This window comes from Moschus berezovskii, chromosome 7 (assembly GCF_049115385.1).
Source record: "Moschus berezovskii isolate FMDL1 chromosome 7, NW_MosBer_1.0, whole genome shotgun sequence".
Lineage (NCBI taxonomy): Eukaryota > Metazoa > Chordata > Mammalia > Artiodactyla > Moschidae > Moschus > Moschus berezovskii.
This window is the reverse complement of record NC_142466.1, coordinates 77,213,718-77,238,743: the sequence shown is the minus strand read 5'-3', so window position 1 is coordinate 77,238,743 and position 25,026 is coordinate 77,213,718. Positions and strand designations below refer to the sequence as shown.

At 52.1% G+C, this 25,026-nt stretch overlaps 2 protein-coding genes across 6 annotated transcripts; both read right to left on the bottom strand.

Moving 5' to 3' along the window:
- Positions 1-300: 300 nt before the first annotated feature.
- CCAR2 (cell cycle and apoptosis regulator 2) lies at positions 301-14,963 on the bottom strand. 4 transcript variants are annotated; one of them, XM_055427205.2, is made up of 21 exons: positions 14,805-14,963; positions 13,845-13,940; positions 13,471-13,562; positions 12,947-13,038; positions 12,633-12,747; positions 12,332-12,461; positions 12,060-12,156; positions 7,625-7,744; positions 5,824-6,046; positions 5,624-5,737; positions 5,162-5,325; positions 4,549-4,720; positions 4,231-4,461; positions 3,916-4,134; positions 3,188-3,332; positions 2,981-3,063; positions 2,149-2,295; positions 1,887-1,998; positions 1,605-1,793; positions 1,285-1,490; positions 301-1,070 (listed from the first exon to the last, which is right to left on the bottom strand). In XM_055427205.2, exons 2-21 carry the CDS (start codon positions 13,900-13,902, stop codon positions 1,026-1,028), a joined length of 2,754 nt encoding a protein of 917 aa, XP_055283180.1. In that variant the 5' UTR covers positions 13,903-13,940; positions 14,805-14,963; the 3' UTR covers positions 301-1,025. The 4 variants fall into 4 exon arrangements, with proteins under 4 accessions (XP_055283180.1, XP_055283181.1, XP_055283182.1 ...); XM_055427206.2 differs by having other exon boundaries at positions 2,981-3,060; XM_055427207.2 differs by having other exon boundaries at positions 3,958-4,134.
- An 886-nt stretch (positions 14,964-15,849) lies between these two features.
- Positions 15,850-23,303, bottom strand: C7H8orf58 (chromosome 7 C8orf58 homolog). 2 transcript variants are annotated; one of them, XM_055427195.2, is made up of 7 exons: positions 22,046-23,301; positions 20,444-20,949; positions 19,730-19,870; positions 19,474-19,582; positions 19,233-19,345; positions 18,828-18,934; positions 15,850-17,214 (listed from the first exon to the last, which is right to left on the bottom strand). In XM_055427195.2, the coding sequence occupies exons 1-7, from the start codon at positions 22,092-22,094 to the stop codon at positions 17,103-17,105; spliced, it is 1,137 nt and encodes a 378-aa protein (XP_055283170.1). In that variant the 5' UTR covers positions 22,095-23,301; the 3' UTR covers positions 15,850-17,102. The 2 variants fall into 2 exon arrangements, with proteins under 2 accessions (XP_055283170.1, XP_055283171.1); XM_055427196.2 differs by lacking the exon at positions 18,828-18,934 and having other exon boundaries at positions 22,046-23,303.
- Between the last annotated feature and the right edge of the window lie 1,723 nt (positions 23,304-25,026).

The following is a 25,026-nucleotide window of genomic DNA, read 5'->3' as shown; positions in this document are numbered from 1 at the left end:
CACCCCAGGTCTCTCTCTGGGTTAGGCTGCCTCCTGCTGAGAGGGGGGTGGTCAGGGTGGGGTTGCCCCAACCACCCATAGCACCCCCTCTCCTGACCAGCAGGCCATGGATCCCCTTAGTTGGTGGAAGTGCCCCCCACCAGCCACCCTCTGGAGGAGACACCTCCACCAGCGAAGGCTGGGTTGAGGGTGGGGAGGAGGGTGCAGAATCAGACCTAGACGAGGAGTCAAGGGGAGAGCTATGGAGCACACTGGGTTTGTTTTTGACTTTGGTTTATTTAAAAAACAAAAAGCCAAAAAAAAAAAGAAAACCAACTTTATGTACAAAGTCAAACTGAAACCACGGATTAATGGAAAGAGGCAAGATTGTGGGGAAGGGGAAAGGCTGGGCCAGAGCCAATACCACATTCTGAACACAGGGAGCCGGGGGACAGGTGCTGGTTTCTTCTGGCACGTCTGGGGCAGCTGGAACACAGTGTTCACTGGCAGACACGGCCCCACACCAAACGCTCGCTAGCACTGACTCCGTTCCTGTGATGGCCAGGGAGCCCCCTCCCCAAAAACCTGCTCCTGGAACCTGGCAGGATTTGTGCCATTTGTAAGGGCTCTTACCCCCAACCAGATCCACATCTGCTTCTTTAGTTTATTGGCATCAGACCTTATGACAGACTTGAAAAGCCTTTTCCTGCCCTGTCTTATTCTAAACTGGAAGAGGACAGGAGAAAGTCAGCACAAGACGAAAGGGCCCCAGGAGGAATCCCAAGGTAGAGGGCAAAATGACATTCGAGGGGTGCACAAGATGTTGGATTTAGTTGCGTGTGGAACCGGCTTCCTCACTCATCCGACCCACATAGCACAGACAGACCCCACCCTGACGGCCTGAGCGCCTCTACAGAGGCTGAGTGCCGCAGGGTCAGCCACCCCTGCCTCCAGCTCCCAGGTCCTGCTCTGGCTGCTTTCTGGGCTCTAACTTCAGCAGGCTCCATTGCTGACCTCACAGGATGGCGGCTCCTGCACCAGGCCCCTCAGTTGCTTGGTGCTGGCTCCTCCTTCTCTACCCAGCTGTCAGCCTGTATGAAACAGACACACGAGAATCAGGACTCGGAGGAGGAAGGGCTGAGATCCGAGAACTACTAACCACTTCCTCCTGGGAGACTCCTGGTCGCAAGCTGCTGACTGATGGATTCCATAAAAAACTAGCAGATGGAGGCAAATGCCAGTGAAGCTGGGCTGGCTGTGCTGACCCACCTCACCACGCAAAGGCCGGCTCTCCAGGAGGCTCACCTTTTCAAGCATCCGCTGTGTGTCAAGCTGCAAGGTGGTCAGGCGCCTTCGGAACTCCTGAAGCAGCCGCTGAAGCTGGTTCTTCTGTCGCTCGGCTGTCCGGGCCATCTCCTCAGCCTCGGCCAGCCGGGCCCGCAGGTCCTGCATTTCCGTTGCCAGTGTCTTATTTGTCACTTCAGTGGCTGAGAAACGGTTATGGCTCTCCTCTGGTGGGGGCAGGCCGGAGAGACCGCTCAGCTAAGAGGGGAGCAGATGGCGGGCGGCCTGGAGTCTGGGGTGCGGGCCTCCCACTTCATCTCCCCAAGCCACGGGCCACTCACCCAGCTTAAGCTCCAGTGTGTGAATCTTGTTCTCCAGGTAGAGCCGCCCGCTATCCTGCTGCTCTGCACGCTGCAGCAGGTTCCCCACGTTGATGAGGCTGCCGTTGTGGGACACCAGGCCCTCGTGCTCCACCGGGGCCGCACCCGGCTTCCCACTCTTCCCGGGAGGAGGGAGCAGGTCCAGGTTTCCTAGGAAGGCCAGGAGAAGACTCAGGGACGAGAAGTGGGAGAGAGCAGCCCGCCCGCCCCCATCCCCTGGAGGCCGCAGGGCCCAGTTCGCACCAAAGAGCAGGTCCTCAGGGAGTGCCCCGTCTGGGCCCTCCAGGCGGCTGTACTGAAGACTCCGATACTGGCAGATGTTCTGGGACACTGCCCTGCTGACCAGCTGTTTAGCCTGTAGGAAACACACACCCACGATGCCCACAGAGAAGAAGATGCAAGTCCCTGTAATGGCGCAAAAGAACCTAGAACCACCGCATCCCAAGCCACGCCTGCCCACAACGACGTTGGGGGAGGCATCTCAGGGAGGACTGGGAGACATTACCTGCTCAGCACTGAGCCGCAGCCCAAGGGTAAGCAGGATCCTCTCCAGGTCTCGCCGGTGCAAGTAACCACACCAGTTGGCGTCAAAGTAGACGAAAGCAAGAAGACAGTCCACAGGGAGCACAGCAGAGGGTTCCAGCTCCTTGGGCTGCAAGAGAAACAAGGATGAATAGGATTTACAAATAGCTCTCTCAATGCTAAATCACCCAGGATGAAGCCCTTTCAAAGTAAGTCAGCTTGGCTGACACACTCACACCCAGACACACCTTCCAGTTGGAGATCTGACCCTTGGCCTGTGAGCAAAGCTCTCTCTCTGGGGCACTTCCGCCCAAGGCCTGTCACCCAGAGAGGAACCATGTGTGCTCCTAGATCAGACAGCTCCCTCAGAACCACACTGATGGAGACACTGAAGTATTCTCCTGGATCCTATGAGTGTGCTATCCCACGAGCCAAGAGCCACCTTTGTCCTTCATCAATGAGAAGATGCCAAACGTCTGGGACTTTCCTGGTGATCCAGCAGATAAGCATCTACCCTGCACCATGGGGGACACAGGTTCAATCGCTGGTTGGGGAACTAAGATCCTACATGCCATGGAGTAACTAGAGCATCCACATGCCACAGCTAGAGAATCAGTGTGCCGCAGTAAAAGATGCCCGGTGTACCATGACCAAGACCAGATGAAGCCAAGATAATTAAAAAAAAAAAAAAAACTATCATTCTATTAAAAAAAAAATGCCACAGGCTGTTTAGTAAAAGCATCCCTTTCCCAGGAGTCAGAGGCCTTGCCAGGCTTCCTGGTCACAGAGCCCCAAGCGCACACTGAAGGTCTCACCATGTCCTGAAGGGTCGAGAACTCCATCTCTGACTGGTTTGAGGCAACCGACCGGACCTCGGAATCCTCCAGCTTGGCTCCTGCTACAGAAAGCCTGAGGTGAGCCTAGAGCAGGGCCCACACGGGTCCAGACTGGCTCCACCCAGAACAAGAGAGCAGTAAGGCCACAGTGTCAAGAAGCTATCATCCGGCCAGCACTGCACATACCAAATTCCTCCTCCCCGTCGTCTCTCAGGAGCAACAGTTCTGGGTCCAGGGCCATCTCACACAGGTCCTCAGACGCCTCACCCCGGGGTTTCTCTTCGTCTTCTCCCCCAGAAGACGGGGGTTTGGGCAAAAGCCCATCTTCCTTCTAGGAGAAGCAGACCCAGATGATAAGGAGAAGAGCTGCCCCTGGAATTACCCGCCATAACAATGGTTAACATTTTCACGTTGGCCGTCTTCAGGCAACGGAATAAAGGCTTACGTGCAGTGTCTCATTTAATCTACTTTGTTACACAGGGGTCACAGAGCAGACCAGGGCGAGTTCCAGACACCTGGGGTGTTCCTCAGGAGTCAAGCCCAGTCCCATATCTGCTTACTTGATTATATTTAGGCAAGAAGCAGACCCGTGGACTTTAGAAACGAAGAAAATGCAGTGCTGTAGTTAACGGGAGGGTCATGAAAACACCCGTACCCATCAAAGCACTGCTATGAACACAGACGTCCTTGGCGCCCTGTCAACCACACCTCCCTTCTCCCAGGTGCTTCACCTCCAAGCTGTGTAGCCACACAGGAGAGTTACAAGCCCTGTGCCCAAGTCACACCGGGGTCAGGAGGCGCGCGGAGTGAGTTTGGGGTAGTGAGAAAAAAGCTGTGAAGCGCTCTGTGCTCCAGTTCTGTTGAGCGTTAGGACCTGCAGCCCCAGTGCCCGCACAGAGGGCAGAGATACTCACCGGCGGGGCGTCTGCCTCAGCAGCTGTGCCCTCACTCTGTACCTCATCCTTGGACTCCTTGGCCTCCTCCTTGACCACTTCTTCTTCCTTGGCTGCCTCCTCCTTCTCAGCCTCAGGTGGGGCCACGACCTTTTCAGGAAGGCTCAGGAGCGTCTTATAAATCCTATAGCCAAAGTCCCTCTGCAGCATCTCCAGAAACAGCTCAGCCAACACCGTGGCCTGGTGGAGGAGGCGGCGGGGGCCATGAGCATCAGAAGACAGTGTTCCAACCCTATCACCCCCAACCACCCCACAGCCACCAGCTCCTACACCTGCCTCAAAAGAGATCCTTTCCTTCGGCCTCCGGTCCTCCACGATACTTTGCAGGGATAGGTTTACACAGCGGGAGCGCGCCATGACAGCAGGTTCCAGAGGGGGTGGGGGGGCCTCTGGGAGGTCAGTGTCCACTTCCTGCTGTGCGGTGACCTCTGGATTCTCGGCACTCTGCTTAGAGGTGTCTGCTGCTTGCTCTGATCCATCAGCCGGCTGCTCTGTAGGCTCTGTTTCCTGTGGCAGATGTCAAAGGCTATGACCACCTGGGTCCCGGGGTTCAGGTACCTACCTCCCTCATTGGTTCATAAGCCTTGGCCTCACCACTGGCACCTCCAGGGGCGGGGGAGCTGCTTCTGCAGCTTTCTGCTGGCACAGGGCTTCCCACTCTTCCAAAGTGGGCATGATGGTCCAGATGTCCGGCAGGTATACCACCACAGTCTGGAGCCGCCTCGGGGGTCCCGCCTGCAGGTACTGAAACTCAGCAAAGCGCCACCTGCTCACAGTGAAAGGAAAAATGAAGTGCTGACCCATGACATTCACAAGTGAGTGCTTCAGCTGCCAATCAGCATTTAATGAACATGTACTGCAGGTCAAGCTCTAAGATACAGCCCAAGTCCTCAAGAAATGGTCCACGGGAAGAGATAGGTAACCCAACAGTTACTACCCAAGGTGCCGTGGCAATAAGGAGCTCGGAATGTGGCTGGGGACCACATCTGACGAGCCTTGGAGGATCAGCTGATTCTCAACACACTTACACGTCCCTAGCCGTGCTCGGGACTACGGCAACCACTGGCAGGTCTGGAGGGAGGGAGATGAGCGGGGACAAGGGAACTGATGGGAGCTGACAGGTCAGAAAGGCCCAGCGGAGGCCTGGTCTCCGGCCGGGTCTCACCCACTCAGTGGTGCCCACAGGCAAGCTTGGGCAGCCACTCACCACTTGGTGCAGGCACTCAAGTCGATGCCAGCCTGGGCCTGCGCGCAGCGTGTGGCGGTGCGGACAAGCACCTGTGGGTCGCCCTTGGGGTCGAGGCCATCCAGCGAAGGAGACCACTCGCCCCCCACCAGCACTGCCTCATCATCCTTCCAGCCCAGCAAAAACTGCAAAGAGAGACCAGGGATAAGACACGAAAAACCAACCATGTGGGCCTCCCACTGGGAAACAACCTGCCACCGCTGTGGAACAGAGTCCACCACACTGCACGTTGGGAGGGGCTCTCTACCCATGAACTTGAACCCCACGTGAACCTGGTAAGACCATCTCTGGGCCACACTATGCTCCTGGCAGAACAACTGGTATCTCAACTCTTGTTTCTTTGAGCTCACGAGCAGAATCTCAGCTGACAAGGACTGACCGTCGTCAGTGAGTGTGTCTTGACTCCTGGGCTCCAGCTCTTACTTTAATTTGCTTCAGAGGGTGTTCTGGAGTCTCCCGTGGCTCAGCCATGTCATCCACGAACAGCATGCAACAACGATACAATTCCTCCAGTCCCGGGGAGGAGAGCAGCAGTACCTGGTAGGGACGGCGTGAAGGAGACACTCAAGAGCCTTCTCAGCCCTCAACAAGGGGATCAAGTGGCAGGACCCCAGCCAACTCACCTTGGAACTGTAGGTGGGGTCACTGTCTGTAGGGGGGGGCTCTGCACCAGCATCAGCAGCTAGTTCCTTCTCCGAAGATACCTGGATGCGGCTTGGATGATGGAGAGAGAAGGGCTGGCTCACAGGGAAGGCCGACAGCCAGCTCAGATGCACGGCAAGAAAATCTGAGGGAACCAGGAGGGTGCGGTAACGGCGCTGGAGTTCTAAGAAATCAAAGACGGGGCTGTGGGAACAAAGCAGGGAGTTCCAGATTGAGCAAAGACGAAGTTTTTTTGTTTTTGTTTTTAATGGAACCATAAAAAAGATTTGAAAGAAAAGGGAAGCAAATTCTTTTATAATCTGAGAAAGAAGAGTTTTCTAAGGAAGACACCTCTGAAGAGAAAAATGGATCTGATTTGACCACTAAAATGCTACAACCTCTAGTTCCAAAATTAAGTCAATCTGGGGAAGGGAAAAAAGATATTTGCAGCATATGACAACAAAGAGTCTTAAAGTTAATATAAAAGGAACCCACAAATCACTAAAAAAAGTCACATGTCTAAGAGAAAACTGGAAAAACTGATAGCAACAGTTACTTAGAAAAAGGAATGAGACTGAAGAGCTCATGAAAATATCCTCAGTATCACTCATAATTAAAGAAATTCAAATCAGGGTATCACTTTTCACCTACTGGACTGACAAACATCATGAAGCTGGCTAACACGGCGTTGGCAAAGGCTGGGAGTGCAAGTACCTCACAATTTGTGTGAGAAGGTAAACTGACACAGCCTCTGTGAGAAGCCTGGCCGTACCTTCAGGGTTCACAGAACTTTAAGCCAGCTACTCCATTTCTAGGAACTGAGCTCAATAAAATGCTTGCACTTGTCCACAGATATGTCTAGAGAAGAACGTTTATTATTACAACAAGATTTAGAATAACTGCAAATTAAAAATGGAGACTTGGTTCAATAAATTCTGGTCCATCCACTTAGCCATGTGGTTGCTAAAAAGAATGAGATCAGTCTAATAAACATTAATGTGGAATAAATTCCAAGGTAAGTGAAAAAGCAAAGTGCCAAACAGTATGTACAATAGGCTTCCACTTGTGATTAAAAAAAAAATAAACAGCTGTGTGTGTGGCTAATCATTAGCAACTGGTGTCCTGACCACTCAAGATGCACCCTCCCACAGTGCGTCCCTGAGATTACCCGAGGGAGGCAGGTGGGTGAGCATGGAGAGTACGAGGTGTGCCCTGGGCCTGGAGGAGGAAGCAGGGCAGCCCTCCCTCCCTCCCTCCCTGCCCGTCATGAGGAGGAGATGCTAGCCGCCCTCACTTCCACTTGGATGAGAGTGGGTCTGCCCTGGGGCTTCTCACACAGCAGTCGAGCCCTGAGTCTCCCCTGCTGGCTGGCATCCGGATCGCTCATCTGCTCAGTTTCCACATGTGAGCAGTAAGCCTGTGTGGGGCCAGTGACCTCACACATGCTGCCACACACAAGAAACCATTCAGAGCTTCCCTGCGAAACCAGTCCAGGGTTCCCATGACCCACAGTTTCCACCTGATTTAACTGGTATTGGGCACCTGGATTTTGATTGGGACGCCATAATTATAGCCTAGCATAACAACTTCTGGTGATAAAATCATAAATCAGTGGTGCTCTGCTGGCCTGAATTTGAGATTCTGAAATAAATTTGTCACATTAAAAAACATAAATGAAGCGAGCAAAAAGGTCATAAGAGTACACATACACAGTTACTCCCAGACTATATCTCATTTACACAAGAAAAATGTTACCCACTACAAGTCTCACTCCCCACTCACCTGTCCACAGTATAGGGAGTGAGATGGACTCGGTAAGGAGGCAGGTCATGCCTTGGTTTCTTAGCACCCCAAGGCTCTCCACCAGCTCGCTGTTTGCGTTTCTTGGAGTCATAGTCATCGCTGGAGGTTGATTCATCACCAGAAGGAAGAAACCATACTGTTAAATACAGCTTAAGGACATGCTGGCCTAAAAAGATCTGGAAACCATGTGAATCCTGAACTTTAAAGAAATGGATAAATAAGCCATACTAACAGCCATATAAGAGCCTGTTATTAAAGATCTTAAAGTATACATTTGAATGCTTTAAATAACACAGAAAACCATTCATGTTAAAAAGTACAGTATGGAACACTGAATAGACAAGTGCCTCAAATAAGCAAAAACAGCTTTAAAAGACTGAAAGAAAAGAAAATATTAATGGTGGATGCCTCTGACTGATAAAGCTGATAAATAATTCTTTAATATTTTTTAGGAACATTGTAAGTTACAGCTAACATGTAATTTTTCAAAATGAGAAAAAGAACTTTTTTATTTTTAACAAAAGATAGATATATGGTACCATGCTATGGGTTCTATCAAGTTTAATTAAAAGAGACAGATCTGGTAACAAACCCTTGAAAAAAGTGAAGTGAAAGTGTTAGGTGCTCAGTCATGTCTGACTCTCTTGCAACCTGGTGGACTGTAGCCCACCAGGCTCCTCTGTTCCATGCAATTTTCCAGGCAAGAATACTGGAGCTGGTAGCCATTCCCTTCTCTGGAGGATCTTCACAACCCAAGAATCAAACCTGGGTCTCCCACATTGCAGGCAGATTCTTTACCGTCTGAGCCACCAGGGAAGCCCAACAAACTCTTAACCCTACACATTTAAGTCATAAAAGTTCACTAATCATACAGCCATTAAAACAATTCTGAGGATTACTCTGCAATATGGAACACATGTTCAGTAAGAATGTATTAAAAAAATCTGAATTCAGATTAAAATTATAAAAACTATGCATATATATAGATAAAGACTAGAAAAGAACACTGGGAAAAAAAGTGACAGGAAGTAATTTTGCTTTTCTAAAGGTCTTTAAATATAAGAATGGCGACCTTGGGGACAGGGGAATGTGGGGATAAGAACAGGAGTCTAAGAGGTACAAACTACTATGTACAAAATAAATAAGATACAAAGGTGTAATACACAGCACAGGGATTATAGCCAACATTTTATAATAACTGTAAATGGAGTGTAATTGCTATGTTGTACACCTGAAACTAATACAACGTAAACCAACTATACTTTAATGAGAAAGTTTCTAAATGCTTACCTTTAAAGGGAAAGAGGGAATGATAATTTTTGTAGTATTTTAACTATATAATATCATAACTACATTTTTATAATAAACCATTTATTAAAGTACCGCTATATTATGGTACAAGCAATAAAAACAGTAGAAAAGAAAAAACCTTTAGACCATTATAAAATGCCAGACTGATGGGGCGGGGGGAACCCATGTCTCACAAGGGAAATAAAATCAACTGTCAATTCTTCGTGCTGAGGTAATGCTGAGCTAATTATATTTATTTACCAGGTCTCTGCTCCTTTCCTTAGACCTGCCTGGGTTGTTTCCCTAGTCATTACACCCCTGATTAACTAACTCAATTATATTTAATGCGGAATTTTTCTTTTCTCACATTTCTGCCTGGGTAATTTCCTTGTTCATCAGTATCTCCCTCCAAAAGCTGCCTTCTAATCTTGCCCTTGTGGGATATCAGTGCTTCTGCGTCTAACAGAAGAACTGCTCCAAAGTCGTTTTGACAACTCTCTTCAGCTCACCCGTGATTGAAGTGAACTCTTCAGTAAAGGCTGTCAACCTCAAGTTGAAGTGCATGTTCCAGTGAATCCTGTAATCTTTATTGTCAATTGTCAGGAAGAGACTATAAAGCACGAATAATGGAAGCCATCGTGGTAACTTCAGCAGGACACTGAGATGGTCTACCCAGGTGAGTATCCTTGTATAAACCCCTCAGTAGTTCAGCATTAGCAATCCAAAGGGGACACTGATTTCTGCCTCCCAAAACCTGAAGTTCAAAAAGAAAGCCTGGTTTCCAGTCAAACACTAAGATGGCTGACTCGGTTATAAATGTTGTTCCCCCAGAGGGTGACCTCTGCTACTGCCCTCTCCCTCCCCTACTCTGCAAATCGCTTCTACAGACTCAGGGTAGTACCTCACTCCCAAAAGTCATGTCTTCTATCTCTAGAGGCCGTGACACTGAAGCATTATGGCCAAAGTAACAGAACACAGAACTTGCACAGGGGTTGGCATGTCCTGGACAATCAAATGCTACTGGGTTTACAGGAAGGCTGAATTTAAACCTAAAGCAAAAAGTCAATAGCAGCCATTGATTTCCACCCAGGCTACATTATCCCTGAGGGCACCTGCTGTCCTCAGTCTATAATGAAGTCTTTAATAAACGCACAGAATGGGAGAGTTGGAGAGTCCTTGGAAACTGAAGACCAAGAAGATGCGGAGGACAAGAGGTGCAGGTGTATGCAAATCATACACCAGTAGCTTGAGAATGAAACTGTTTTAAGCAGAGGAGATGCTGTGGGAAAAAATCCTACACAGTCAGAGCTCCCCACTCCAAAGTTCCCAACGGCCTATCCCAAGGCAGCACACAGTAGCTTCAGCAGACTAGATCCATCACTTTGCTTAAAGCTTTTTCTCTGAGGAACTCCATGCCCCCTTTACATGTTTGCAGTAGACTGCGTTCTTAGCCCTTACTTACAAGTAATAATCACCAGCTTCTGGGAGAGGAAGCGGTTTCCTTCTGAGAACAGTCCTCATTTCAGAAGAGAACTAGAGCATGAGAACCCTTTCTGGAGTGATGGACATATTCTGTATCTTAAAAGGGGTGAGAGTCACATGGGATTTCTCATTTGTCAAAACTGCCCATCTAAGATCTGTGCACATCAACCTACATAAATTTTACCTTAAAAAAAAAAAAAACCAAAGTATAAGGCAGATGAAAAACAATGGCAGAAATTGATACTTGTTGAAGCTGGGTGATGGGTATATGAGGGCTCATCATCCTTTTCTATTTACTATGCTTATACTTGAAATTTTCCATAATAAAAAGTTAAAAAGGAAACTGACAGAAATAACTTGAACATGTCTTCAACAAATTAGTCTAGAGCGTAACTCTTAGGGATAGAAAGAAAAATTTTTAGGTAGCGTAAGGCAAGATCAGAATATGTGAGCCAGAGAGAACAGAAAGCATGCTCCTGGCAGTCCCCAAAGCTCACAGATGACACAGAATGGACCATGCCTGCTCCACACAAGGCCACATCTACATGTCCACAGCACACGATTTCTGGACAGAGTGCAACATACATAGTCTATCACATCACTGACTTCTGTGGTGTATAGGAAGAAACATTTTACACTAAGAATTAAATTATGCACTGCAAGAAACTAAACAAAAAAAAAAATCCAACAAAAAAACAGACTCACAGATATAGAGAACGTACTGGTGGTCACCAGAGCGGAGGAGGTTGTGGGGGAACAGGCAAAACAGGTGAAAGTGAAAGTCACTCAGCCATGTCCGACTCTGTGTGACCCCATGGACTATACATATACAGGTCATGGAATTCTCTAGGCCAGAATACTGGAGTGGTTAGCCTTTCCCTTCTCCAGGGGATTTCCCCAACCCAGGAATCCAACCTAGGGATCAAACCCAGGTCTCCCTCATTGCAGGCAAATTATTTTGAGCCACCAGGGAAGCCCAAGAATACTGAAGTGGGTAGTCTATCCCTTCCCCAGCAGATCTTCCCAACCCAGGAATCAAACCGGGTCTCCTGCATTGCAGGAGGACTCTACCAAAAGAGCTATCAGGGAAGCCCTAATACAGGTGAAGGGGGATTAAAAGGTACAAACTTCCAGTTATAAAATAAGTAAGTCATGGAGATGTAATATACAGCATCATATTACAATGATATAATAACTCTGTAGAGTGACAGATAGTAACCAGCTATTGTGGTAATCATCTCATAATACATAAAATATCCAATCTACTGGAATAATATTGTAAGTTATGCTTCAGTTAAAAAAACACACTGCAAAAAAAGTTTTTCTGGACACTACTATTTTCTTCAGTTTTGATTCCTGGTGTCCCAATCTTAAAGACTAGAAATAAAAGACACAATTATATATTAAAAACAAATTCAGTGTGATATTTTGAAAGATGAATTATGCCAAATCCCTACTTGTTGAACCAGCTAATGAAGTTCCAATATTTCTCAGTGTGTCAGCCTATCTCAGGGTAAAGGGACTAGGATCTAGCTGCCCAAAGAGAATGTTAGTATCAAGAAGTGGCCAAAAAAAGGAGGAGGGGCACATTCTCTTAGAGGCAAATAAATGAAGCACCTTTCCTGCTTGATCATCATCTTACCTTCGGCCCTGATCCAATCGTCCATGAGGGCCCCGAGCAGGAAACCTGTTCAGGTGGCTCAGATGAAGTGTGTGGGATGTTTGGAAGAGACTCAGAGCTGCAGAAAGGAAATGGACGGTGACTCAAAACACCTAAATATTTGCCCAACTTTCCTGTCTCCCTCTTCCAGTCTCCACTTCTACTGAGAGCAACAACCTAATTCTTACAAGTCCATTCATCCAGAGTACTCCATAAAGCCACACACCCCCAATATCCATGCCGCTGGTACTCACGCTTCTGAGGAAAGAGTGGGGGAATCCGGTGAGGCTGAAAGATCAGCTGGGGCTGAGCTCCCAGAATCCCTTGCTTCTGGCCCAAGGCTGCCACATGTAGAAGGGGAGGTGCTGGGGACTTCAGTAGGGGCTGCAGGACAATAACCAGGAAACTCAGGGCATCCCACGGCTGAAGTGCTCACTACCTTGAAAAGATGTGGCCCTACCCCCTTGACCAAAGAAAGGCTCCTGTCCATCTTTCCAGGCACCAGGGTGTCCCTCCTACCCCTTTCCAATGCACATGCTGAGGAGAGATGAATACCTGGTTGGAGAGCGTTTGCACCTTGACAGCATTCCAGGGCACTGCCTGACCTGGGTTGTATGCAGCCTTCACCAGCACCTTCTCACCCAGCTGGGGCAGCCGGCCCTTCACCACACTGCCAGCACACAAGCCAGGAGACCCAGTCAGGAGACAGACCCTGGCCAAGCCACCTTGACTGTCCCTATGAGGCCCTTCCCATCAAGATTTCTCACACCTTGCATAACAGGAAAGCAATGTCTTTAGAAGGACCCACCAGGATGGTGACAGAACCAAATCCCATAAGCATTTCCAGAAAGGGACCAGCCTCAGCCTACCTTAGCTGAAAAAAGACTTCTTCATCCACCACCCCAAAGTAGTCGTGCAAGCTGGTGACAATGCCAGTGAAGACCCGCTGTTTCTCTCCACCCTATACGAGAAAAGTACAGTTTAAAGGTAAGAGAGAGCATCTATCCATGCTCTGACATTAGCATCTCATCTTTCTCCACCCCACCCCCCCCAGTCCCAGTTCAAAGCACTGCAAGGAGCTTCCTGTGGAAGGAAGCACATGTGTCTAGTGAACATAATCTATTGAAAGTGGGGGGGGAGTCAAGATGATTCTTGGGCCATAAGCTTCTTTGAGGATTCCCAGTTCTTTAAATCCAAAAAGCACCCTAGAGATTTCCATAGAATCAAAACCAAGGACTCCCCAGTCACAGAGGTCTAGTTACCTCTGGACTAGCTGACGACAGGAGTGTCAGGAAGGATGAACAATGTCACATAAGAATGAAAGCATTGGACAACCATGCATGCTGAGGTCCTCCCGAGTGCTGAAACTCACTAGACAGAATGCCCAACTTACCTGAAGGTGCCTGGCATTTTGGGACAGGTCTGTGGCCACAGGAGGAGTAAGCAAACCAGGAGGAGGGCCCAGAAGGGATGTTGAAGCTGCGCCTGTTGGAAGAGAAGCAGTCCAGGAACTGCACCTACCATGGTAAGCACTAGAGTCAGCTAGAGGAGACAGGAAACCCAAAGGGTAAAGTGGACCCATACAAGTCCCAACAGGGTTTTGTTGACAACCACTGTGGTCATCGACTAGTTTCCTAAGAAACATCAGCAGCAAACTGCACTCCACCAGGAAAACCCCTGGTGAATTTAAAGACTAACTTCTGTTAAAGACTAACTTCAAACCACATACTTCCCAATGTGAAGCCAGGTAGAGATAAAGGCGATCACCTGAGAAGTTGCGTCCCCCTGGAAGCGGGTTGATCCGCTGGCGCTTAAACTGGGACATTGGGAATGCTGTCCTCTTTCAGAGTCTTGGGAAAAAACCTTCAATCAGAAAAGAAATGTTAACAATTCACAGGTAAGATTTTCCACCTACCCCCCAAAAACGAACTAAGGATCTGAAGGAAAGTGGGGAAATGTATACTGAGAATAGGGAAGACAGATGGAGAGAACAGGAAATGGACCAGGAGATAGAGAAATTACAATGCTCCAGTTTCCCTCACAATAACCTAGCGGTGTGTAATACTGTTATACTCTTTCAAACAAAAGGAAACCGAAGCTCGGAGAGACTGAGACTTGCCCGAGGCACAGAACCAGGTACGTAAAAAACTAGGACTCACACCCAGGTCTCCCAACTCAGCGCTCCTCTCACTATGCCACGCCACCCTCAGATGGTTGGGGAGAGTGAGGGGTTGGAAAAAGCCCCGGTGACATTCATTCATTCAAATACATCCGTCAAAAAGCTCCACGCAAGGCCCGGAAAAATGGAGGAGGCTGGTGCCGGAGAGGAGATGGTGTAGGCCCTCTCCCCGGAAGCCCGGCCCGTTGTTCCCCGGACGGGCTGGTGAGAAGACAGCTCCGCGGCCAGGCGAACGCAAATTCGGCTGCGCGCCCGCCCTCCTGCTCCCCCGCTCCCCGTGCCTCGGCTCCCGTCTCAGCGGCCGCCAGAGCCGGATCTCCGGGACCGGGCCGCGGCCAGGCCGCCGTGGGAGGACGAAGGCGCGCGGTTTCTCCTCCTCCCGCCCGCCCCCAGGGCCGAGGCCGTTGCCAGGGAGACGAGACTTGCAGTCCGGAGAGGGGCTCGGCCCCTTCCGTGCCCAGTGCATCTTCGCGGCTTGGCTCTCGCAGCCCCTCGGCCGGGGGAGGGGCAAAGAGGCAGAGGGGCGGCGGAAGGCCCCCCCAACCCACCTGCGGGCCAGGGCCGCGACACCGGGGGGACAAAGACACCCGGAACCACCAGAGCCGCTGCTGCCGCCGCCACCGGAAGCGCCTCTCCGGAAGCACGACCACTGGTCGGAAGCTGCCACTCTCCCGGATATAGTCCCTCCCTCCTCTCCACCGACCTCTCCCTTCCCCCACACCGGCCTGCCATCCCGCTCCAACTGCGGAGCGGAAGTGCGCCTTCCCCGATCGGATATGCGTTAGGAAGCCGCGCGTCGGTGGTGCCCTCGCTTACGTGTCCCATGAGAAAAGCAGACTTCAGAGAACTGGTTCCTGGTCCAAAGACAGCTGGAGCTGGACCCTCAAACATAAAGCAGCACCTATGCTTCATTCTGGAGGACCCCCAAGCCGGCAGCAGCAAGAGAACCAGCTGACTGGAGGAGGAGGATGCATGATCAGTGCCCGTTTCTAGAGACATCCTTGTGTCTGACTCAACCAATGACCCCATCTCTAGCCCTACCCTTCTTTGAGGGCACCCCCCCGCTTTATATACCTCCCATCTTCTGGGTGCCTGCAGGAGACTAAACTTCCCTCCTTCTCAATTAACAGAGCTTGGAACCTAAAAGCTGTGAAATGGAATAGTTCCTCCCATATTGGTGTCCTGACTATGGTGACTATGTCCTCCCATAGAAAATATTTTCCTCCATTTCCTCCCTCAGAAAAATACTTTTCTGAGCCCAGGTAGAATAATACCAGCTATCTGGCAGCCATCATCCACTTAGCCACTTCCCTGGTAAATGCTAAGGAGCTTGTGGCAGGGGGCAGGTGTGTGCAAAAAAGAGCAAGAGGCAGCCACCCACCACACCCCCCACTCCCTAAGTTGAAAAAGGAATTAAAGATGTGAATGATCATGCAGAAGGATTTGGCCCCGATAGCTGAGATGCATATGAAAGGAATGAATTCAGGGAGCCCAGATGCTTGCAGCTTCCCATACTTAGAAGGGTGCTAAATTTCTTAATTTGAGATACTTGGTTTGCCTTAATTAACAATAAACTTTTGTTCAGACCCCCGTCCCCTGCTGCAAACTTCTATATAACCTGATTCCTCGCCTCACCTCCTCACAAAGAGTTCTCTGAGGAGATGCTATCTCCAAGGCTTGAAGTCCTAAAAATCCCCACGGAGTAAAGGTCTCTTAGGTTGTATTTTTTCAGTCAACACAGGTGATATAGTAAGATAAACTTTCACAATATTTAGGTATACATTTACAAAGAATTCTCACAGTCATTTTCTTTAGTCCTCACAACAACTCTTGGGGAATGAACAGGTCAGGTGTTAGTGTTCTAATTCTCAGATGTGATACTTGAGAGACTCAAATGACTCGCTCAAAGTCTTGCTACTAATCACTGGCCATTTTAGTCCCAATTAGCAATCCCAATTCCCCCTTATCCTTGGCCCTTCCCATCATCCCTCCAGTCTAGCCTCCCTCCAACCCCCTTTCCTAGTCATTTAACATTCACCAAGCATTTTGAGGCAGCTTAATTTCACTTTATCCTCAGAACAAGTCTGTGAGGTAGGCAAGGCAGGCATCGTTATACCATTTGCGAGATTAAGTGGGCAGCTGTGGCTCAGAAAAGTTAAGTGATTTTGTCAAGGTCTAAATGCTAATTTCAGCCTCTGTTTTCAGCTATGATGTAGGTAAGCAGTAAAGCAGCAGAGAGTAGACCTTGAAGATTACTCTGCTGTTCCTTGTGTTGTACTTGACACTCCCATCTCTGGTGCAGTCTTCAGGCAAGATTCAAGGCAGAAGCAGCCAAGAGAGTGCCATTCTCTGTTCTAGGGCTGCCCACTTGAGTATGAGGAAGAAGACAGGACTCCAGATCAGTAACTGTCCACTCAAGAGTGAAGGTCATGTCCATCATCCTGCGGTTACCTCACCATGAGGGCATGATTCCAGAGAGATGGCTGGATCCAGTCAGTTCACCATACTGACAGTCCCACAGTCCCCAGCGACAAGCTGGGTGCCGATAGATCACTGTGCCTAACACGCCCCACGGATGCCCCATAAATCAGTGAGGTTCACATTGCCTAAGCCCAGGGATTTTTGGCAACCAAGGAGGAGTCCCAGAGCTGATGCACTTTGGGGCCTCTCAGGGACCCAAGGCTCCTTGGCCTTGAGGAGAAGGACTCAGCCCTTGCCTGAGTTCAGAGAGAAGACAGAACATCCACAGCTTTTTCTGGCAGTGCCCAGCTGCAGCATCAGGGCAGACGGCGAGGAGACTTCACTGCACTCGCCCCACCGGGGTCACATCCCTGCACCAGGAGGTCTCAGTGTACAGAGAAGTTTTTGTCTTGTTTCTTCTTAACCACTAATGATGGCATAAAGGTCTTCTGGAGGGGATGGCCCAGAGGCCTTTCAGGGAGGTCCCTTGATGCAATCCTGTGGAAAAAGGAAGGAAGCTCTAGACTAGGGGGAAAAAACAAAGGTAATGATGGCAGACTTCCGTGATTAAGAATCCACCTACTCAGGGCAGGGGTCGGGGTTGGGGGTTGGGGAGGAGGGATGGTTAGGGAGTTTGAAAAGGTCATGTACACACTGCTATATTCAAAATGCATAACCAACAAGGACCTACTGTACAACACATGGAACTCTCCTCAGTGTTATGTGGCAGCCTGGATTGGGGGAGAATGGATACAAGCATGTGTATGGCTGCATCCCTTTGCTATTCACCTGAAACGACTACAACATTGTTAATTGGCCATGAAAGTGGAAGTGGCAGTCACTCAGATATGTCTGACTCTTTGTAACACTATGGACTATAGCCCGCCAGACTCCTCTGTCCATGGGATTTCCCAGGCAAGAATACTGGAGTGGGTTGCCATTACCTTCTCCAGAGGATCTTTGTGACCCAGGGATTGAACCCAGATCTCCTGCATTGCAGTAAGACTCTACTATCTGAGCCACCGGGAAAGCCCTGGTGATAACTGACTGGGAAATCACCAGGGTTGCAATATAGCCCTGGAATAATCAGTTATATCCCAATACAAAATAAAAAGGTGTTTTTTTTTAAAAAAAAGAATCTGCCTACTAATGTAGTGGACATGAGCTCCATCCCTGGTTTGGGAAGATCACACTGTCTGCAAGGCAACTAAGCCCACGCGCCCCAACTCCCACAGCCTGTGTATCCTGGAGCCTGTGCTCCACAAGAGAAGCCGCCACGGTGAGAAGCCCACCCAGCAGAACAGAGTAGCCCCCGGTGGCCACAGCTAGAGAAAGCCCGAGCAGCGACAAAGACCCAGCACAGCCAAAAATGAATCCTAAAAAAAAAAGTAATGATGGCCCCGGAGTTGACCAACAATTGTGAGAAGCCCAAGGATATTAATTGATGGGGACAAACCCCCCTGGAGAGTTATTCAGTAAAGACCCTCACTGCCAGCACCCGCTGTGGCATTCTGTATGCACTACCTTGCTTTCCTGGGGAAACCCATGGAGGTGACCTAAGTTTCAGCTTTGAGGGCTGAGGGCTTGCTGGGTGCACATGACAATTTCCTATCTTTTGGTCCTGGCTCTGCCACTGGCTCGCCGTGTGGCCTCGGGGCGATGACTTCCTTCCCCAGCCCAGTTCTCAGCCTTCTCATCTATAAATGGGGCTTTTTAACTACTTTCTATTTCTTCCCACATCCTCTCCAAGACTTGTTGTTTAGTTGCTCAGTTGTGTCCGACTCTGTGACCCCATGAACTGAAGTCCATCAGGCTCCACTCTCCATGGGATTCTCCAGACAAGAATACTGGAGTGGGTTTCCATGCCCTTCTCCAGGGGATCTTCCAGATCCAGGTATCAAACTCGGGCGGGTCTCCTGCATCACAGGCAGATTTCTTTACCGCTGAGCCACCAGGGAAGCCTTCTCCAAGACTGCCTCTCTCAAATTTTGCAGGGACAAAAATAACAACTGGCAGCACAACCTCAGCCTCCGAGCTCATCAGGCTCCTCCTTCTGCCCTGCCCTGGGCAGCGTCACAGGACTCACTTGGGGGTCAGGTCACAGGACTCACCTGGGGACAGGACCATCGGCCGAGGCGGCAAGTTCAGCAGGTCGAGGGCTGCCCCACCTGATCCGGTTGAGCAGGACCTTGACTTTGTTCCAGTGGGAGCGATCCCCCTGAGCAGAGGGTGAGGGGGTCACCCAGGGTCCCTCCTCACAACATACCCCTGACCAAGCTCCCACAAATAGTTGTCACCATAGTCAGAACAAGTCACCTGCTCCAAATAGGAATCCTCTCATATTCTAGCTTTCAGAGTATCTACACATCCCAACCATCCCACCCCCACCCCATCCTGTCACCTGGCCCCACATATCAGTTCAGTCAGTCGTGTCTGACTCTTTGCGACCCCACGGACTGCAGCATACCAGGCTTCCCACTGCAGCAGGCCAGGCCCCACATATATCCCTCACCTACCTTGTGTTCCTGGGAGGATGAGAAGGTGTGAGCTGGCTCCGCCAGGGCCTCTGACAGCCTGGGAGGGCTGACACTGGGTGCCTCTACCTTTGAGGGTGAAGCTGTTTTTGCTCCTTCAGAAAGATTATCCAGTTACCCCAGGCAAAGAACAGGAAGGCACTCATCAAGCCCAGGGCTCAGGCAGTCTGCCTGTGGGGCCCTGGGCAGGCAAGATGCAGAGGGAGATGCAGATGGCGCTCACCTGTCTCCTCTGTCTGGCTGAGCCGTTCCCACGGCACATGCACCTCACTGCCTGGGGCATAAGAAGGCGGAGGTGAAGGCGCCAGGGTTGTCTCCTCCCCTTCAGGATCCTGTGCACAGGAGAGACGGGCTCTCTGGGCCTGGCTAGAGGGCTGAGGCTGTTCTGAAGGGAGTCCTGGTTTCAGGGGTCCCACTGATCCTCTGCCTCCCCCACTCACCTGCCCACCAGCCGGCCTGCCCACTCACAGCTCACTCACCCCAGGGTCCCTCTGAGTCTGCAGCTGCAGACACAGCTGCTGTAGATTTGCCACCTGCTCCAGCACCAGGCACAGGTGTTCCAGATAGCGAAGACCCTGCCCCGGAAGGCCAGGGCAGGCTTCATGCCCCAAGTCCTCCACCTGTGGGACACAGTGAGGTCAGAGAGACTTCTGAATCCAGCCAGATTCCCACCCAATGGGCCAGTAGATGGGGGCAGAAAGGAGGAACACACACCCAGCTGGTCACCCCGTGCCCAACCAGTCAAAGGGCCAGGTAAGCCCCAGGCCCTGCTCATCTCCACACGGCTGGGGGTTGGGGGTGAGGCGAGACGTCTCATCCAACCCATCAATTAGAGGCAAGGAATGCCCTCCCCGGCTTCCCTGGTGGCTCAGATGGTAAAAAGTCTCCCTGCAACATGGGAGACTCAGGTTTGATCCCTGGGTTGGGAAGATCCCCTGGAGAAGGGAATGGCAATCCACTCCAGTATTCATGCCTGGAGAATTCCACGGACAGAGGAGCCTGGTGAGTTGCAGTTCATGGGTGTCGCAAAGAGCTGGACACGATTAAGCGACTAACACACACACACACACACACACACACACATAATACCCTGCCTGAGAGAGTTCCAGGAAGAACAAGGTTGGGGCAGGGAGTAGGGTGGAGGAGGTAGGGGAGAGTCCATCTCCATCCCACTCTTGAGAGTTGGCACTTACCACCTCTGCTTGTTCCAGGCCATCCTCTAAATCACTCTCTGCCTCGGTGGCCTCCTGTCCCCTTGCTTCAAAATGGGGCATTTCACACTTAGGCGACAGCCTTGGGGAGTGGCAGTGTTGTGACAAGCTGGTAGGGGGAACTGAAAGCTGGTGGGAGCGCTCCAGCACCTGCTCCAGCTTACGGCTGGCTAGAAGCCGGCTTAGGTGAGCAGGAGGCTCCAGGGCACCAAGGGCCAAGGACTCAACGCTCCCCAGGGGCTCAAAGTTCAGAGAGTCTTGAGAAAAGCCAGGTGAGGTGGCCGGGGAGCTGTCCCCAACCGCCATCTCCACTCCTGAGTCCTGGGAGGCCAGTTTGAGGAGCGGCACCTGCCCCTGGGGACCTTTCAGCTGGTCTTGCCCCTTCCAGGAGTCTGATGAGCAAACTGGAGCCACATCTGGGATCTGTCTGTAGGTGCTGATGGCTCCAGGCACTACACAACCATGTGCCAGGTCCTCGCCAGCCCCATCTGCAAGGAGAGTCAGTCATCAGGCTGGGCCGGCTGCGCCAACATTCCTGCAACTGGTGGCATTCCCCGGGGAGGAGTGTCCTGGGTCAAAGGTGACAGAAGGAGACCGGCAGACCACAGCCACGTCCAGATCTCTCCATCCTGTCTGGGAGATTGGGTTAGGATGGGGGTCCCTTTTAAGTAATTGTTAATGATATCTTCCTTCGAGGGGTGGGCACTTGCTTCCAAGGAGCCCTTGCGCTCTGGCCCCTGAGGTCAGCCTAAGACCTCTGAGCCATCACTGGGGAACTGTAGCCTCTTCAACTGCTCCCCAAGGGGGAGTGTGACTGTGCCCCCGCCTCAGGGAGAGGGGGAAGGACCCAAAGAGGGAAGCCGGTGTCTAAACTGGCATCAGGATGCAAGAGAAAGTCCATCCCGAAAGTCCTGGAGGGAAAAGGTACCAAAAATTACAATAGCCATAATCATTTTGGACTTTTCTTTTTTAAGTGAAAAGCAGAAAATCTGGGAGAGTTGAAACAAATTTGAACTGAGGAAAGGGAACCCAGATGGTAGGAGTGCCCTCTCTACAGCTCTCCTGGTCTGTGCCAGGCTCTCCTACAATCTAGGTGCCCGATCGTAAAGATACAGAATTGGAGGTTGGAAGGGACAGAGGTCGGTCTTCTTCTCCCGGTCTGCGGCACCTGGATGCCAAACCAGGCCCCTCTGGGCAAGAAAGTCCACCAGGAAGTCTACCCCTGCGCGGCTCCTTTGGAAAGAGGTCCGCCGCCGCAGAGATGAGAGCTTTTCGCGACCGCTGGCCCGGGCAGGGGCCAGAAGAAGGAGGATCCTGACCAGAAATTAGAGGTAAGTGGACCCGGGGGAAATGGGATGGAGGTGACGATCGGTTTAACGCCAAAAGGTAAAAGGGTCTCCAACGTGCGGACGCGATCCCCTGGCCCCTCCAAAGGGAGGCGGCGAGGAAGGCGCACCGAGGTCCGGCGGGCTGCGCCAGGTGGTGCGGGCTCTGCCGGTGGGGCGGGGAGCGCAGACAGGGGCCAGGGCACGAGAGTGGGCTCCAGGCCAAAGGTCCGGGCCCGCCCCTGGGTGGGCGACTCACCCCGGCCGCCCAGCGGCTCCACGGCGAAGACGCGCCGCCGGCCCAGCATGGCCCCAATCCAGCCCCAACGCGGCGCCCGGGCCGTGGCCGCTGCAGCAGGACCAAGCTATCACGGCCGGCGTCGCGGAGCCGCTGTCGGGCGGGCGGCTAGGCTTGCGCGTCCGGACCCGGCAGGGCGCGGCCCCGGGACACTCCCAACACGGAGGGGGAGGGACGGGGCGGGGAGGGGTGCGCAGGTGTGCGAGCGCGACGAGAAGGGCCGCGAGGGCGGGGCCTGGGCCCCCCAGCCCAGGGTCGGCGGGGACAGGGGCCGGGGGCCGGGGGCCGGGGACAGGGGTAGGAGGCGGGCCCCTGGCTCCCTTGCCCAGCCGGCCTAGCCGAAGAGCGGGGACCCTGGCGGGGGACGCGGTCTCGCCCGTGGCGTGGGGTCACCTAGCCCACAGTTCCCAAGCCGAGTCTGTCTTCCTGCGGCCGAAATGAAGCTGGGGGAGGCGGGGGGCGGCGACCGGACACGAGCGCGGAAGGAAATGGATCAGCACGTGCAGGCGGGGGAAAGATCGCTGGCCAGGATGTCCGCGTCCGCGCGCGCCCAGCTGTGTGCCTTCGGGAAAGTCACTCAGCCACTCTGAAACCTGGCGCGATCAAAGGTGGAAGGGATTCTCGGCACAGAGAAATCCTTTCCAGCAACTGCAGGGCGCTTTGGATCCTGGGCTAGAGCTGAATCCGGCGGGGGCGAGGATTCTGGATCCGAGAAAATGCAACAGGGGGACAGAAAGGCAGCCCCGAGGTCTGGGAGTGTAAAGGCTCACCAGTGCTCAGCCCCACCCACTTTGAGTTCATGGAACTCCACCACCCTCTCCCGAAAAGCGCGGGGGCTGGGAGCGCAGGCAGCAGCGAAAGCTGAGACAGCCTGGTGACCAGATGGGGTGGTGACCTCTAAGGAAACCTCAGTCTCCTGAGGAAGGTCACCGGGGCTGTAAAAATCCCAGCAGGACCCAAATTCCCTGGAGGGAGATAAGGGAGCTGGCGGACGTGCAAGCTTGCACCTGAGCCTCTGGGAGTAGGGAGGGGGGCGAGCTGGAGCTGGAGGCGCTGGTTGCAAGTGGTAATTATCTGGGAGGGAGAAGACAGTCTGCCCACCCCCTGCTTCCTCCTACCCTTCCTCCAACAGCCCCCGCAGGATCGGTCAGGAATCAAAGACTACATGATTCTAACTCTATGAGAAGGGGAAACAGGCCTGCAGCGAAGCCCTCCCCCTGCCCAACACCCCCGGGAACAATGAGAGCCCAAATTTACTCTTGACACCTTTATTTTCAGGCCACGCCCTTCCCTGCTATCCGGGTTCTCTGGGTTGCCCATTGGCGGCCCTGTCCTCTTGGAAACCACCCCCATGGCTCTTTCACAAGTACAAACAGAGAAGCCTGGGCCTGGGGACAGTGCAAGTCCAACAGCCCGGTATATCCTGCACCAAGCCTCCCAGGGGAGGAGGCGGAGGTTGGGGGTACAGAGGGAGGGCTGGCCATCAGGGGACTTCCCCCTTCCTGATTCAGAGGATGGGGAGGTAAAGGGAGAGAACCTTTGCTAGATCTTGTCCTGAATTTCGAGAATGTGGGGCCAGATTCCAGGCAGTCTCTGTGGTGACTCTGGGGCAGGAATGTATCTGGAGCAGGAAGCCAGGCCTGCCAGGAATGCAGTGTCTCAGCACGGGGCTCTGTGTGGGCTCAAACCACACACACACACACCAGGCACAGTCTCCTCCAGGCCACTCCCTCCTCCCCGTGTAGATATGCCAGAACCTGCAAGGTGGTTGGGATCCCCCACAGTGGGGGGCCACATGCTGCCTTCCCAGCTGCCTTTTACTGCCCTAACTGTGGCAAGCGCCTGCCAGAGCTGGGCCAGGCCTTCACCACCCAGAAGGCTGTCTCTCCTTGCCCCCACCTTCTACCAGAGAAGAATCATCTCTCTTTGAGTGATGCTGGAAGGGATGGGAGGGGATGGGAGGGGCACGCCCTTGCTGCCCACCTGAGGGGTGAGTAGCTACCATGAGTCCCTGAGACACGTGGTGGCCCCAGCAGAGGCATCCCTCAGCCTCCATGGGGGAAGTCCCAGCTTCAGGAAGCAAGTTTCCTGCCAGCTAGGCCCTGTGGGAGGAAAGGCAAAGCCAAGAGCCCAGGGCAGCTTCTGGCAGACTAGAGATGGCTGGAAGCTGTGGTGACCTCCCCCATGGCCTGGAAGGCTGCCTTTGGTGGAGGGACAAGAGCAGCCCAGGGCAAGCCAGGAACCCAGGATTCAGGCTCCTGGCTCCTCCTCAGCCCCCTGCCCTTACTGCCAGGAGTTCTTGAACCAGCGACTTATCCTCCCTATCCTCAGTTTCTTTATCAATAAAACTAGGATGACAACAGTACCTATTTCAGAATGGTGAGGATTGACATTAAAGCACCTGAGAATATCTAGCAGTGTCACTTTGGAAAAGTCATTTTCTCATCTCCAATAGCAGGGGCCTGTATCAGATGTTCTCTCAGGTCACTTATAACTCGAATCTGTCATCATTTCTGAAGTCATTCCCCAAAACACAGAAGAAAGTAAAGAGGGCACTGAGCTGGACAAATAGCAGCTGCCTGCTTGGGTGGTATCCCGTCACCTCCCCAGCTTGTCTGGGTCAAAGCAGGTAGATGCTCACAGCTGGGCAGAGACCAAAGGCTGCCTCCCACCTTCTCTGGCAACCAGGATTGACTAATAACTGTCTTCCAAAGAAGTCCTCCCCCAGGCTCAGGCTGGCTGGTTGCTGCAAAGAACTCTGATGCTGAAACCCTTGGGCCCTGGGGAGGAGAGCTGACTGCCACAGTTAGGGGAATGGCAATCCACTCCAGTCTTCTTGCCTGGAGAATCCCATGGACAGAGGAGCCTGGCAGGCTACAGTCCACAGGGTCTCAAAGAGTCGGACACGACTGAGCGACTAACACTACACTGCTATTAGTTAA

Excerpts from the sequence above, each read along its gene's own strand:
- CCAR2 (XM_088838032.1), bottom strand. The coding sequence starts at position 13,902 with ATGTCCCAGTTTAAGCGCCAGCGGATCAACCCGCTTCCAGGGGGACGC. Across the intron at positions 13,563-13,844 it reads AGGGGGACGCAACTTCTCAG|GCGCAGCTTCAACATCCCTT; the intron begins GTGATCGCCTTT and ends CTCTTCCAACAG. Across the intron at positions 2,296-2,980 it reads TCTCGACCCTTCAGGACATG|CCCAAGGAGCTGGAACCCTC; the intron begins GTGAGACCTTCA and ends TTTCTCTTGCAG.
- C7H8orf58 (XM_055427195.2), bottom strand. The coding sequence starts at position 22,094 with ATGCTGGGCCGGCGGCGCGTCTTCGCCGTGGAGCCGCTGGGCGGCCGG. Across the intron at positions 19,583-19,729 it reads AGACTCAGAGGGACCCTGGG|GATCCTGAAGGGGAGGAGAC; the intron begins GTGAGTGAGCTG and ends TCCTGTGCACAG. Across the intron at positions 19,346-19,473 it reads CAGCCAGACAGAGGAGACAG|GAGCAAAAACAGCTTCACCC; the intron begins GTGAGCGCCATC and ends ATCTTTCTGAAG.